Genomic DNA, 14,207 nt, shown 5'->3' with positions numbered 1-14,207 from the left:
TCAGTCAACAAAGCCATTTAGGAACTGTGGCCCTCCACTGTGGCCCTGGGAGGGAAGGGAGAGACATCTCCTTGTTCGATATTTTAGGAAACAGATTAGAACCTAAGAGGTCCTGCCCAGCCACTGTGACCTCAGTGAGAGTGGGAACACCAGAAACCACTGTCCAATTCTTAGCAGGTGTTCATGTAGAACGGTCACTGGAAGGATGCAAAGACAGCAGAGGGAGTTTGAAAGGCAGAGGAGATTACAGCAAGTGAAAGATCACTTGGATATTGTAGCCCCTCTCTGATGTCTGGGCATTTAAGGAGCTGGTGATACAGCCTGGGAGAGACAATTGTACCTGTGATGTAAAGATGATGAGGGGACTGGAGCACCTCTCAGATGAGGAAAGGCTGAGGGAGCTGGGGCTGTTCAGCCTCAGGAAGAGACACTGAGAGGGGACCTCATCCATGTCTGTCAGTGAGGGGGCAGAGGATGGACCAGGCTCCGCTCAGGGGGGCCCAGCAATGGGTGCCCAGCACAGAAACTGATGCCCAGGAAGTTCCACCTGACCATGAGGAAGAACTTCTTTCCCGTGCAGTTACCGAGCACTGAACAGATTGTCCATGCAGGGTGTGAAGTTTCCCTCACTGGAGATATTCCATAAGTGTCTGGACACAATCCTGTGCCATGTGATCTGGGATGACCCTGCTTGAGTAGGGAGGATGGACCAGATGACCTACTGTGGTCCCTTCCAGCCTGACCCATTCTGGGATTCTGGGATTCCATGGCCAGTGCAGTGTTGTACCACAGCTCGGGGGGTGATTGGTGACCTACATCAGAAGGACATGGAGCTGTTGGAGTGAGTCCAGGAAGCCATGGAGATGCTCCAAGACCAGGAGCCCCTCTGCTCTGGAGATAGGCTGAGAGAGCTGGGGGTGTTCAACCTGGAGAAGAGAAGGATCCAGGAAGACCTGAGAGCCCCTTCCGATGTCTAAAGGCATTTCAGGAGAGCTGGAGAGGGACTTTGCACAAGGGCTTGGAGGGACAGGACAAGGGGGAATGGCTTCCCACTGCCAGAGGGCAGGGAGAGATGGGATATTGGGAAGGAATTCCTGGCTGTGAGAGTGGTGAGGCCCTGGCACAGGTTGCCCAGAGGAGCTGTGGCTGCCCCTGAATCCCTGGAAGTGTCCAAGGCCAGGCTGGACGGGGCTTGGAGCAACCTGGGCTAGTGGAAGGTGTCCCTGCCCATGGAACGAGATGATCTTTAAGGTCCCTTCCCACCCAAACCATTCCACGTCCAGGGGTTCCTGCTGTGTCTGCGCATCCCCGGGACTGTCCCCCCACCCGGCTCGGCTGGGCCTGGGGGGCCCCCGCCCCCTCCCCGCGGATGACGTCACGGCCCCATGACATCACTCAGTCCCCACCCCTGCTGACGTCAGACCCAGCCCCGGGAAAGCGGCTCCGGGACACGGACGGGGAGCGCGGCGGGTCCAGGGTGAGCGCGGCGCCGGTCCGGGGGGGAAAAGGGGGGGCTGTGGGTCCATGGGGGTTATTCTGTGAGTCCGTGGAGGCCGTTTTTTTGGGGGGGGATTTGTGGGCGCGAGGCCGCCCCGCTCCCGGCCGGGAGGGAATGAATGGGGCGGGGGAGGGGGAGCTGCGTCCCGCCCGCGCAGCCATCAGAGCCCTGCCCGGGAGCGGGGGCGGCTCCCCCGGCATCCTCCCGCGCCCCTCGGTCCCCTTTGGGGCAGGCGAATTTTGGTGCTCGAGCCCCATCGCGGCTCTTTTGTGCCGCTCACGCGGCCGGGAGGGTTGTGTTGGTGCTCATCACCCGCACCCGCTGCTTGGCTTCATCTGCGCACGGTGGGCAGGGAACGGAACCAGGAATGGCTTGGGTAGGAAGGGACATCAAGGACCGTCTTGTTCCAACGCCCTGCCATGGGCAGGGACACCTTACACTACCCCAGGTTGCTCCAAGCCCCATCCAACCTGGCCTTGAACGCTTCCAGGGATCCAGGGGCAGCCACAGCTTCTCTGGGCTACCTGTGCCAGGGCCTCATCACCCTCACAGGGAACAATTTCTTCATAAAATCCTATCTAAACTTACTTACTTTTGGTTTAAAGCCATTCCATCTTTTCCTGTCCCTCCAAACCTTTGTCCCAAGTCCCTCTCCAGCTCTCCTGGAGCCCCTTTAGGCACTGGAAGGGGCTCTCAGGTCTCCCTAGACCCTTCTCTTCTCCAGGTGAACCCCCCTAGCTCTCACAGCTCTGGCTCCAGAGCAGAGGGGCTCCAGCCCTGGGAGCATCTCCGTGGCCTCCTCTGGGCTTAATCCAGCAGCTCCACGTCCTTGTGCTGTTGTTCCCCAGGGCTGGAGGCAGCTCTGCAGGTGGGGTCTCACCTGAGTGGGATAGCGGGGCAGAATTTCCCCCTCCCCTGCTGCCCACGCTGTGGGATCAGCCCAGGATGCATTTGCCTTTGAGGACCAATCTCCCTTATCCTCTCCAGGAGCTGTCACACCGTTCAGTAGCTCTGTAATCTCCCTTTTTTTTTTATTTATTTTTGGTGCCTGGGGTCACGTTTCCAGCGGCTCCCTCGGTGCCTCGGGCTGACGCTTCCTCTTGGCGGGCTCTGCCCAGGGCCCGGCGTCATCCCCCGGCCCTGCGTCACCCCTGGGACGGGATCCACGGGGGCCGTGCGTGTGTCAAGGTTATTCCAGCAGAGTTTGGCCAAGAGCTGCCTGCCAGGGAGAGCAGCCCCAGCCTGGACACCCTGGCACATCCGCCCTGCCAGGGAACACCGGGGGAGGAACGCAGCGTCCCCAGCTGGGGCTCTCCGAACCAGAGGAACTGCCAGCAGGGGGTGTGTGATGGATTTGGGCTGTCCAGCAATCCAGGCTGCAGGAATTGTCGTCGAGCTGAGCGTTACCCTTTAGTTGTGGCAGCTTGAGCGCTCCCAAATGTGGAGGTCCAGCGGAGTTTCCTCTTGGCAGCACTAGGGCATCAGGGAGTAAGGCTTTCCCGAGGGCAAAGTGGCACGGGCTTCACCTTCTGGGTGCCCGAGGAAGGCACTTGCTTTTCCCTCAAGCTCTTCTTGGTACAGCTGGAAAAAGTAGAGGAGCTTCCCAAAACATAAGCCCTTCTCCAGGTCTGAAGCAGAAACTCTGGGGTTTGGAGCCAAATGTGAGTTGAGAACCTTGGAGCTCAGAGCGTTGGTGTGGACCACGTGCCCGAGGATGTGGTTGGGAATATTCAGGATTCCATGTCCTAGAGGGTACCTTAATTTTCTTGGAAAGAGGGAAGTTCTGGATTCTTTGGTTTGGCTCCATGGAGGAGCATCCCGTGGCACTCCAGCAGCTGTGCAGCCCCCAGAAACCCTGTGGGAGATCTGGGATTTACTTCTGGCCTCTCCTCCTCCCTCTCTCCCGTGTTCTTTGAAGCTCACTGGGGGAACTTCCAGACCAGCCCTGTGACTTTCTTATCTTCCTTATCACCGTGTCGGTCTATTAATAACCAATTTATAGGAACTACTGCTTTCTATAAACATAATTTTGACTTTTATGTGAGCAACAGGTGCTGCCATTTATGTAACACCTTGGAAACCTCGCAGAGGAACAGCAGCTGGCTGTTCCCTAAATGGCATTTTATGAATGCTGCTGCTTGCTTTTTTTTTTTTTTCATTCCCTCTTTTCCCTTTCCCTGTGCTTTAATCTCCTTACAACCCCCCTGAAATTCCTGCTATCCCAGATTATTGCTGTCCACAGGAACACGTGTTTGCTTTATGCTAATCCTTTGCACTGCCACTAATTATTTGAAACCTTGTCCTTCGGGTTGGGTTTTGGGATTTAGAAGAGCTGCTTGCCCAGCTTCAGAGCTCTCTCCCTGCCTGTCCCAAACTTCCAGGCATTTCAAAATCAAGGAGAAGGGACTGGAGTGATATTCCTGGCTGCTGCTGTTCTCACGAGGACGTGCTCTTTTTTTTTTTTTTCTCCCCTTTTTTTTTTTTTTTTAAGGTGTGGGACAACTCCTACTTTGTACCAGGTTTTGATTGGCTTTCCACAGAGGCAGTGTCCTATAAATTCCCTTCTCCACTCTACTTCAGCCTTATCACCAGCTGAGGGACAGGTGAGTACAGAGGAGGGAAAATTCCAGCAGCAATTCCATTGCCTAATCCGTGGCATTGGCGTCGGTTATTAATTTAAATTAGCGGGGTGGGGGGAATGACTTTGATGTTTCGGGATGAAAAATTCTTGGTTTTACTGACAGTTTCTGACATCAGTTTGAGTGGATGAGTAAAATCAGAGAGTAAAAATATTCAGAAGGTAATATGAGAGGGGGGAGGAAATATTTTAAGGAATCATGGAATGGTTTGGGTTGGAAGGGACCTTAAATCTCATCCCATTCCAAGCCCCCTGCCATGGGCAGGGACAGCTTCCACTATAAATTATGTATATATTTTATTTTTTTCTCTACAATTTGTAATGGAACAGAAGTTTTCCTCCTTGGGATAATAAGAAAGAGAAACTACCAAAAAATTTAAGTTATTTTACATCAGTGTAAAATATTTTTTGTGTTCAGAACTATGAATTACTCCTAGAATTCATTTAAAATGGGAAACTTGGATTTAGCAGAATGGGCTTTTCTGTCTGAGTTGCTTTTGCAAGTTTAATTACTGTGCTGCAGCTGAATTAACCTATTTGGGAAAGTATTTTTAAGTCATAATGTTAATTTCTTTATATATCTGTAAATTTGTTGGCAAGTTTAGAATTTAGTAATCACACCTTTTTTTCCCCTGCTTCCTGTTTGAAATAGAAATAAATGCCATTGGTGGTTCTTTTTCACTGCTGGGGTGTTTCAGTGTCTGGTGTAAAATGAATTTACTGTTCTTTTGAGTCAGCCTAGACCTGCAATTCTGAGCTTAAGCCTTTGTGGTTTCACTCCAGGTGTATTTGGAAAAAACCAGTCCAGTCGGTGGGGAACCAATTTGTTCCCAGGGTGGCATTTTCAGTAAAAACTGGCTTTAGTTTGTGCTTTGTTTATAGAGCTCAAAATGACTTTGCAGGTACTTTAAGTGGGAATTTTCCATGACAGAGATGGGTGAGTCTCTGTCAGTGCTGTGGGATTTTATTTTCCCATTGTGAAACACCAAGGGATTATCAGGAGATCCAATTGTCCAGATGGATTTTGAATATTTCCAAGGATGGAGACTCCCATCACCTCTCTGGGCACCTCAGACTAGGTCTCTTTGATCAGTTTAATTATATTTTTAATATGCCCCTTTTTATGTGTCTGTGCTATTAGACAATAGGTAGTTTAGCAAATCTTTTTGTATTTAAATAGCAAAACTCCCTCAAGTACCAGAAAATTCTCAGCCTGGTGAGCTCAGGAGTCAAAGGAACACCCACATTCATCACTTGCTTGCTTTTCTCTGCATAGTAAATTTGGAATTAAATTAACTGCTGCAGTTTCTGGTTCTGATCTTCCTTCTCCCTGACTCCCCCTTTTAGAATATCAGGAATACCCAAAGAAAGGAATCAACAGGGTAATTTCATCAGACTGGTCTGAAATGTGCTTTAATCTGGGAATTTGCTTATTCTAGGTATATAGGGATGAGTTAAGAGCTGTTGAGAGGGGACAAGGAAGAATTTAAGTGATTGTGCCCTGAGAATTGTATTTAAAAGAGGTTAACTGGGACCTCAGGAACCACCATTTGTGGCTGCAGGTGTGATTTATTTGAGGTACTTTCCATTTTCTTCCCAAATGGGAGAGATCTGGAGAGGACAAAAACCAAACTTGAATGTAGCACAGAGAAATTTATTAATGTGTGAGATAATTAGGATATTTTCCTGAGTCCTGGCTGAACTCCTTTGTTTGCTTTCTGGATCCCATCCATCAGCAGCGTTAAGTTGGAGTAAATCTCTCTTTTCTTTAAAGGACATTTCCTGCTGCCTTTGGCTCAGCAGCTCTTGCTGATGCAATCCTGAGAAAGTTTGCTAACTCATGGCAGCCTGCAAACTCCGAAGTGGAATCACATCAGCTTTGTTGAATTCTGTGTTTGTGCTTGAAATCGCAGTTTATATAGATTTTTTTTTTTTAAAAAGGCTTAAACTTGACCTGTGTTCTCACTGTTGATTTTCCTGGGCTGTGGATATTTTCACCAGCTCCCTCCAGGGAATACATTACCTCTACTCATGTTCCCTCCCAGGCAGCTTCTGGGACACGTGGCCCATCCTCCAGCCCTTGCATTGCATCAAATTCCTCCGAATCCCCGCGGAGTTTTCTCTGGGAGATTTTTTTTTTTTATTAAAGCCTTTGACTCACTCGCTTGACCTGGCAGGTTTGAAAGGGGAAGATGCCAGTTGTCAGGAACCTGGGCAGGGCTGCCAGCCAGCTGCTGCAGAGCTCGGGCTGTGGCTGTGGCATCTCCGTGGTGCCCGCTCGGTGCATCGGGGTCTCCCCGCGCCAAGTGGCCTCGGACGCGAGTTTCCACTCCGTCACCTTTTCCGAGTCGGATCATCCTCGGGTGCTCATCACAGGTAATTAATTCCTTGTCATAACTGTTCCTGCTCCCCTCCCCTCCTCCCTCCCCAGTGGGCAGAATTCTGGCGGCAGAAATGCCCCAGGTAGTCTGGGATTGTGATGATCTCTCCCAGCGCGGTCCCGTTTGAACTTCCCTGCTATTTTAGCCCCGTAGCTCCACTAAAACCAGTTCATTCAGTTTTCCTTGAGGAAAATTGATAAAAGCTGCCTGACTCACTGAGGAAAACTGGTGCTGATTTCTGATGTTGTGCATAAAATAATAATGAAATTCTGTTTTTTAATAATTTCCTCCGGTTTTTGTTTTGTCTCCCAGGTGGTCTTGGCCAGCTCGGGGTGGGACTTGCAAAGCTGCTGAGGTATGTCCTGATTCCTTGATATATCATGATCCTCTGGCTTGCTATTAGTGAGGATTTCAAGCTTTAGCCATCACTTTTAGGAGCAATAATTTTCTGGAGAGTTGTTTATAAAAGCATCCCACTGTTGACTGCAGGTTCTTTTTTGCCTCTCAGCTTTGTAAACAACATGACCGGTCGGACTTGATGATTTAAAGGTCTTTTCCAACCTTAATGATCCTGTGATTCTTAATGATTCTATGATTAAATTTTCCCCATCATTTTATATTCCACTCCTGTGCTTGTTTGGGATTGCTGACGTCCTTCCTGTGAGTACATTGGTCACCATTCCCCAAATAACATAATTTTGTCCCAGGGCCTGGCTGCTGGCTTGTTTGCTTCCAGTTAAATGGAAGGATTGAGAGGCTGAATCCTCAGAGTTGTCCTTTTCTCTTTTTCCTTTTCCTGTTCCCCCATCCCACACACACAGTTACCTCATGTTTTCCATGATATCTTTTCAAGAAGTGCTCCAAGAGCTCTCCCTGATCCATATCCATGTCCACATCCACACCTGCTCAGCTCCAGGGGATCTGGATTAGGACCAGAAGTGAGCAGAGGCTGGAAATGTGCTCCAGTGCCATCAGCCGTGACAACCTTGGGTTAATTGTCAAAAAGTCACAATTTCTCTGTATTATTTACTTTGTTGATACAAAAGTAGCTGCAGTTACAGCAAACCAGTGGCTTTTTGTTGTTTGCAGGGGAGTAAATTATCTCTGGGTACAATTTTCAATAAGGAAAGCGTAGGAGGGTCTTTCTTCTCAACATATTTTCACTTCCTAAATGATTTCTCTATCCTTGCACAGCCCTTCACTGCTACTAGAAGTAGTTCACTCATTTTGTAAGATGTTACATTGACATTTAAAGGTTCAGTGGGGTTTTTTGAAGTGCAATAACTGATTTAATTGCTGGAATTATTGTTGCTCCTGCAAAACAAAATAGCAGCGACTGATGGGTTATCTCAAAAGGCTGTGAACTCACTGTTCCATGTGGGTATTTTTACACAGGAAACGCTTTGGAAAGAACAATGTGATCTTGTCTGACATTAGAAAGCCTGCAGATAATGTTTTTTATAGTGGTAAGTGACTGGGGAAGCACATGGAAAAAACCCTCTTGACTTTACCTCTGATGTTCAGTTGATGTCCATCGACTAATAACCAACCTGATAAGTGGATTGCACTAACAGGCTGCTGTTCTAAACTCCTGGATAATGCCTTCCTGCTTGGAAATCTTGCAATTGATTGAATTCTTCTATTATTCCCTTTTCCTAAATATTTTCCTTTGCATTTTTTTGCACTGTCGCTTTGCCGCCTCTTTGAGCAAGAATAACAACTTGAGTCAGGCCGTGCTCCTGCTGTAAAAAAGAGATGCTTTTATTCTTTTGGAGGGGCCAAGCTGGAAATTAAATTTGTGCTGCGTTATTCCACGCTCGGGGAATTTTGATGATGAGACGGATGTAGAGCGGGGTTTTAGATTCTTTGATTTTCAGTAGGAACTTGCATAAGCTGCTGTTTAGTGGTGTGTTTAGGTGGTAGGAGCAGCAGTCTGAGTTTCTGGCAGAACTTTCCCTGACACCCATTCCTGGCAGTGAGTTTCCCGCTGGTTCCATTCCCTCCAGGTCCCTTTATCTTCGCGGATATCTTGGACTACAAGAATTTGCGGGAGATCGTGGTGAACAACAGGATAACTTGGCTGTTCCACTACAGTGCTTTGCTCAGCGCTGTTGGAGAAGCAAACGTGCCTTTGGCCAGATCTGTGAACATCACTGGTAGGTGACAAGGGTTCCAAATCCCTGGAACTGTGTCAGGGGAGGGTTAGCTTGGATCTCAGGGAAAGCTTCTTCCCCCAGAGGGTGATTGGGCACTGAACAGGCTCCCCAGGGAATGGTCATGGCCTTAAACCCACCAGAGCTCAAGGGGTGTTTGGACAACGCTCTCAGGGACAGGGTGGGATTGTTGGGGTGTCCTGTGCAGGGCCAGGAGGTGGGATTTGATGATCCTTGTGGGTCCCTTCCAACTCAGGATATTCTATAATTCCTACAGGGAAAAAGTGGAGAGCATGTTCTGATGAGTCCTGTTGTGTTTTGGTTTTTTTTTTTTTCCCAGGTTTACACAATGTTCTGGATATTGCAGCTGAGCATAATTTGAGGCTCTTTGTTCCAAGCACTATTGGGGCCTTTGGACCCACCTCTCCTCGAGACCCAGCTCCTGATCTCTGCATTCAGAGACCAAGGACAATCTATGGAGTCTCCAAGGTCCATGCTGAGCTCATGGGAGAAGTGAGAATTTTTTGGTTTATTCTTTTCTTAAAAGTTCTGAGAGAACTTCATTGGCACAGGTTGCCCAGAGAAGCTGTGGCTGCCCCAGCCCTGGAAGTGCCCAAGGCCAGGTTGGACGAGGCTTGGAGCAACCTGGGATAGTGGAAAGTGTCCCTGCCCATGGCAAGGGGTTGGAATGAGATGATCTTTAAGGTCCCTTCCAACCCAAACCGTTCCATGATTCTATGATTCTAACTTCATTCCTTTTGTAAGATTCCTCACTGCAACATTCTTTTCCCTATTCTTTCCTTCCTTCAGGCTTTAGTACTCAGCAGTAGTCTGAGGCAGCTTTAAGGTCAAATATCTTTTGAGTTCTGTTGGGAAAAGCCCAAAGAATTGGAAGCTGGCAAACATCTGACTTCCAGTGTCATTTCTTTCCCCTGGCTCTTTTTACTTTGGCCTCTCTGTCTCATCTGGCATTGGGTAAAGGACAGTGTACAAAGCCTTGTGAAAGCAGGGACAGCGATGGCTTTTACCCCTCCTCTCCAAAAAAAAAAAGACTTTAAAGTCAAAGCCATGGGGGTCTGTACATGCACAGCTTCTCTTTTGGCTTTGTAGTTACTTATAAATAACATTTTTAAAGCTGATATTTTTGCATACAGATTCCTCACGTAGGTCTGAAGACTGGATTAGCCTGAAAAGTCTCACGGGCTTTAAAACACTCCTAGAGTTTTAAGTTTCTGAACACCAAATGTAGGCCCTGCATTAGCAGCTAATCCATATCAAGAATCCATATTTACTGATGTGGATGTGAAAAAAAAAAAACAGGGGGCAGGAAGGAGGGAGTTCAGTGCCTGGCAGGGAGTGGGGGCTGCTTAGTCCCTTTTCTTTCATCCCCATCACGGAATGGATACAGCAGGAGGGTTCATCCCGTGGCAGATTTTTCCTGTGGAATCAGTGAGTGTGTGGCCTGCTCTTGGTGTGCAAACCTGTTCCTCTCCTCCCTCCCTCTCTCCCCAGTACTACCATTACCGATATGGGCTGGATTTCCGCTGCCTCAGGTATCCAGGGATTATATCTGCTGACTCCCAGCCTGGAGGGGGAACGACTGGTGAGTGGCTTGGGCATTAGGAGAAGGCTGGAAAGGGACTTTTCAAAAGGGGCTGCAGTGCCAGGACAAGGGGAAATGGCTTCTCACTGCCAGAGGGAAGGGTTAGATGGGATATTGGGAAGCAGTTGTGGGCTGTGAGGTTGTCTCTCCTCACACCCTGCAAGGAGAGACTGGCACAGGTTGCCCGGAGAAGCTGTGGCTGCCCCATCCCGGGAAGTGTTCAAGGCCAGGTTGGAGCAACCTGGTCTGGTGAGTGGCATCCCTTGCAATGGCAGGGGCTGAAATAAGATGATTTTTAAGGTCCCTTCCAACCCAAACCATTCCATGGTCTACGATAAATAACACACAGTCCTGCTGCCAGATTTTAGACAGGAGACTTTGGGGGTGGTCTGAGGGTTGTTGCCTGTCGTGACACACACGAGAGATCGACCCACGTGAACACACCCGTCCATCATTCTCCTCCACAGATTATGCTGTCAAGATCTTCCACGATGCCATAAAGACTGGCAAGTTTAAGTGTTACCTCAGGCCAGACACCCGTCTGCCCATGATGTACATCGATGATTGCCTGAAGGCAACGCTGGAGGTCATGGAGGCCCCTGCAGAATCACTGACCATGAGGACCTACAACATCAATGCCATGAGCTTCAGTCCTGAGGAGCTGGCACAGGAGGTGCAGAAGTACGTTCCTGAGCTCCAGGTGACCTACAACGTGGATCAAGTCAGGCAGGCCATAGGTTAGTATCTTTTCAGGCACTGGGTAAGAAGAAACATGAAATCAAGGGCGAAATAAAGCTGCTTTTCTTTTTAGGCGCTTGCAAATTACCCCCGTGCAGTTCAAGCCTTATGGTTTGAAATTCAGCTTCAGCAGTTCAAACCAGTGACGAAACACCTGAAAGTTTAAAGGAATTTTTTCTTAAACCTCATGTTTCTTGGTTCTTTTTCTTGTTCCCTGCAGCTGACAGCTGGCCCATGAACTTTGACGACAGCAACGCCCGCAGGGATTGGGGTTGGAAGCACGACTATGATCTCCCTGAGCTGGTGACCACCATGTTTAGCTACCTTGGGTCTGACTCCAGGATTGCCCAAGCTAACTGAAAATGCTTTCAGACGTTTCCAGATTTCCACAGAGGACCAGGAAGAAATGGCTACGTTTAGGGTTGTAATTTTCTGAGTCTTAGAGCGCGTCAGTGATTAATTTTCGTAAGTAGCAACAGAGCTGGGCAGAAACATCTTGTAGCTGGAATGTACTTTAGGTAAATGAACATCAGTGGGTGCTGTCTCCAGACACGACACAGATGACAAACACAGAGTTATTGAACTTTCACACTTAGGAAAAAAAAACAAACACCAAAAAATGCACTTACTCCTTGCTGATGGCTCTCCAGTCATTCCTGCCTCTTCTTTGGCAAACAGCGTGGGACAGTGTTGTCCATCCTGGTGTTCCAGGCCTATCCCACAAAGTCAGCGATAGGTGTTTCGTTTTCCTGGTGGAGGATGTTAGGGTGTAGTAAGATAAGATCCTTTCTACTCCTTGCTTGCAAAAGAGACTTCAGAAGAGCTACTTGATGTTTCCAAATTGCAGGGGGCCGTTGCAATTCTAGTTTGAAATCAAACTTTGGTCGATAGTTCCTATTTATATTTAGTGCTGTCCAAGCATACACTTTTCTACATGTAGGGCATAAGAGCAGCACTATTCTTATAAAGCTGCTTACAAATGTGAAGTGGAATAGGACTTGAATTCTCATGATGCTTTAAAAAAACCCAGGTTTTATAAGCTAAGCTTCGTCCTGTTCTTCGTAAGTGCCGCTGTCTTCGGTGTAACCTCAGAGGGGGATCTGAAATCCATGGATGTGAGTCTGGGTGGTATTTCAGGAAGGCAGAGGGTTTATTAGCAGTACTTTGGCTTCTCCCAGTTGTTTGCAGGACACACTGCCTGGGACAAGGCTTAAAGGTGGGCTGGTGATGGAGCCTCACAGTAGAGCCGGATCAGCCTTTGATACCGTTGTGTTTTCCATGTGCACTGTGTTTGCAGATGCTGTCTGTGTGTAACTCATAGCCTTCTGTTCTTCAGAGAGGGATCCAGAAGCTGAAGCCATCTTCTAGCTGCAGTTAAGGGCTGTTGTGCTCGTTGAGTTTCATGCACAGGAGGTTCTGGGATGAGCAAGGGAGTTTTTGTAGGTGCATACGAGGAAGAGGTGTCAGTTCAAAAGCTACTTAGGAGGCTTTGGGAAGTGACAAGAGAGCCATTTTAGGTAAAACACCAGTTTCCATGCATGTGAGTCTGAGCTGTCAGCTACTCCACCTGAAAAGCAGCCTCTGGGAGCTTTGGATTTTATTTTTTTTTTCAAAGAAAAAATATCTTTCATTTTCAAAATGACTGGAAATTCCCTATAGAAGCTCTCCATCTTTTTTTTTTTTTTTGTCTTGTATACTCCAATAGTGTGTGTAGGTAAACACATTCAAGTATTTTTATTTGTTTTGGGTTTTTTTGCTCTATTTCCTGTGATGGTGCTTTGGTGGTTGCAAGTCTGTTCCATTCTCTGTAACCCTGTGTGTGGTCCCTCAGTTGGTGGATTAATTAGATTTTTGTCTGTTTGTGAAGGACTCTGCTGTGGGGAATATGTTTCCTCACAAAACTAACCTTCAAATGAAGATTCTGTGGTGAAACCCAGTTACTTTAAACATTTGTTACACTTGTATCTCTTGCTTTTGTACTTATTGTTTCACCTCTGGGCAAGCTATGAATTTCCCAGGTATTTAAACTGAAAGGTCATGGCCTGTTATGGAAACACTTTTATATTGTTTACGTTTCTGAAAAAAAACAAGTTTGTAAACTTTGGCTGCTGTTCAAGTGTAATATTTGGCCCAATGGGCCAGTGAAGTCCATTCACACCCTGCAAGGAGAGACTGGCTCAGGTTTGTCCTCTGCCCTGCCCACACTGGGCTGGATCCAAACTGGATCTCCCAGTGAACTGGAGCCACCAGATGAGGGGCTTTGAAGGAGCTGAAGTGTCTTGTCCACTCCAGCCTCTCATCATTCCCACCCTGGGGGCTCCTCGTTGCCTCTGATCCATGAGATGTGTTAAAATAAAGAGCTGGTGATGGGTCTCACTCCATTTCCTTCCTTCACTCAAAGCCTTTTTCTGAGCTCCAGTTTACCTGGAGTTAACGAGAGTGAGGAGCAGGGATGTTCTTTCCCTGAAACTCACTGTCTTTGATGGTAGAGTTGCACAAAAGCCTTGGACAGGGTGAAATTCAAACCCATGGCATTGTGAACACAGTTTGTTTTGTTTTGTTTTGTTTTTTCCTGTTCAAAGTTTCTGACTTCTTTTAGGAGCAGCCATTTGAGCAACCTAAAGTCTGAAATAAACCGTGTTGCAATAGAGAATGGTCTGGAGGTAACTGGTGATAATCAGGGAATGTCTTTAAATGTGTCTGCCCTGTTTGAAATTCTGTTTTTCAGCCTGTGACCAATGATCCATGTTGGTTTTTTTCCATGTCTTCTCCATTAACCTCTGTTGTAACCATGTTACCGTCTTTTCTGTATTAAACAAACTTGATGTGATACAAAATGTCTTACTTTTTGTTACCAGTTCGAAGTTTCACTTCTGGGCAGAGACTTCCCTCAAGACACTTGAGCACTGTAGCTGTTGAATTACCTATTCAGGAAAAAAAAAAAAAAAAAAGAAAAAAAAAAAAAAAAAAAAGTTGTTAAGAATATTTTTTCAAATATTGTAAGTTGTGGATGATGCCTACTTTAATAAAATCCTATGCAGATGTATCCTTGGTTTGTTCTCCTTGCTCAGAGCAGGTAAGAGCAGCGATGAAGGATCCTGGTCAGTGATGAAGCCTTTTATGAGCCAGGTTGGGGCAATCCCAAGGACAAGCACAGGCTTGGAGGAGCATGGATTGAGGAAGAACCCTGGGGAGA

The 14,207-nt window shown here is 47.5% G+C and overlaps 1 protein-coding gene across 2 annotated transcripts; it reads left to right on the top strand.

Annotated features, from left to right (window-relative positions):
- The first annotated feature begins 1,437 nt into the window (after positions 1-1,437).
- Positions 1,438-13,848, top strand: LOC126639693 (L-threonine 3-dehydrogenase, mitochondrial-like). Of its 2 annotated transcripts, none has more exons than XM_050314799.1 (10): positions 1,438-1,477; positions 3,990-4,101; positions 6,314-6,512; positions 6,830-6,872; positions 7,913-7,983; positions 8,524-8,673; positions 9,011-9,183; positions 10,183-10,273; positions 10,741-11,010; positions 11,232-13,848. In XM_050314799.1, exons 3-10 carry the CDS (start codon positions 6,329-6,331, stop codon positions 11,369-11,371), a joined length of 1,122 nt encoding a protein of 373 aa, XP_050170756.1. In that variant the 5' UTR covers positions 1,438-1,477; positions 3,990-4,101; positions 6,314-6,328; the 3' UTR covers positions 11,372-13,848. The 2 variants fall into 2 exon arrangements, with proteins under 2 accessions (XP_050170756.1, XP_050170755.1); XM_050314798.1 differs by lacking the exon at positions 1,438-1,477 and adding an exon at positions 2,355-3,159.
- Positions 13,849-14,207: the final 359 nt, after the last annotated feature.

Source organism: Myiozetetes cayanensis, unplaced genomic scaffold, assembly GCF_022539395.1.
Source record: "Myiozetetes cayanensis isolate MyiCay16 unplaced genomic scaffold, myiCay2020 scf2-11, whole genome shotgun sequence".
Lineage (NCBI taxonomy): Eukaryota > Metazoa > Chordata > Aves > Passeriformes > Tyrannidae > Myiozetetes > Myiozetetes cayanensis.
The sequence above is the reverse complement of the archived record's forward strand: the minus strand, read 5'-3'. Positions and strand labels throughout refer to the sequence as shown.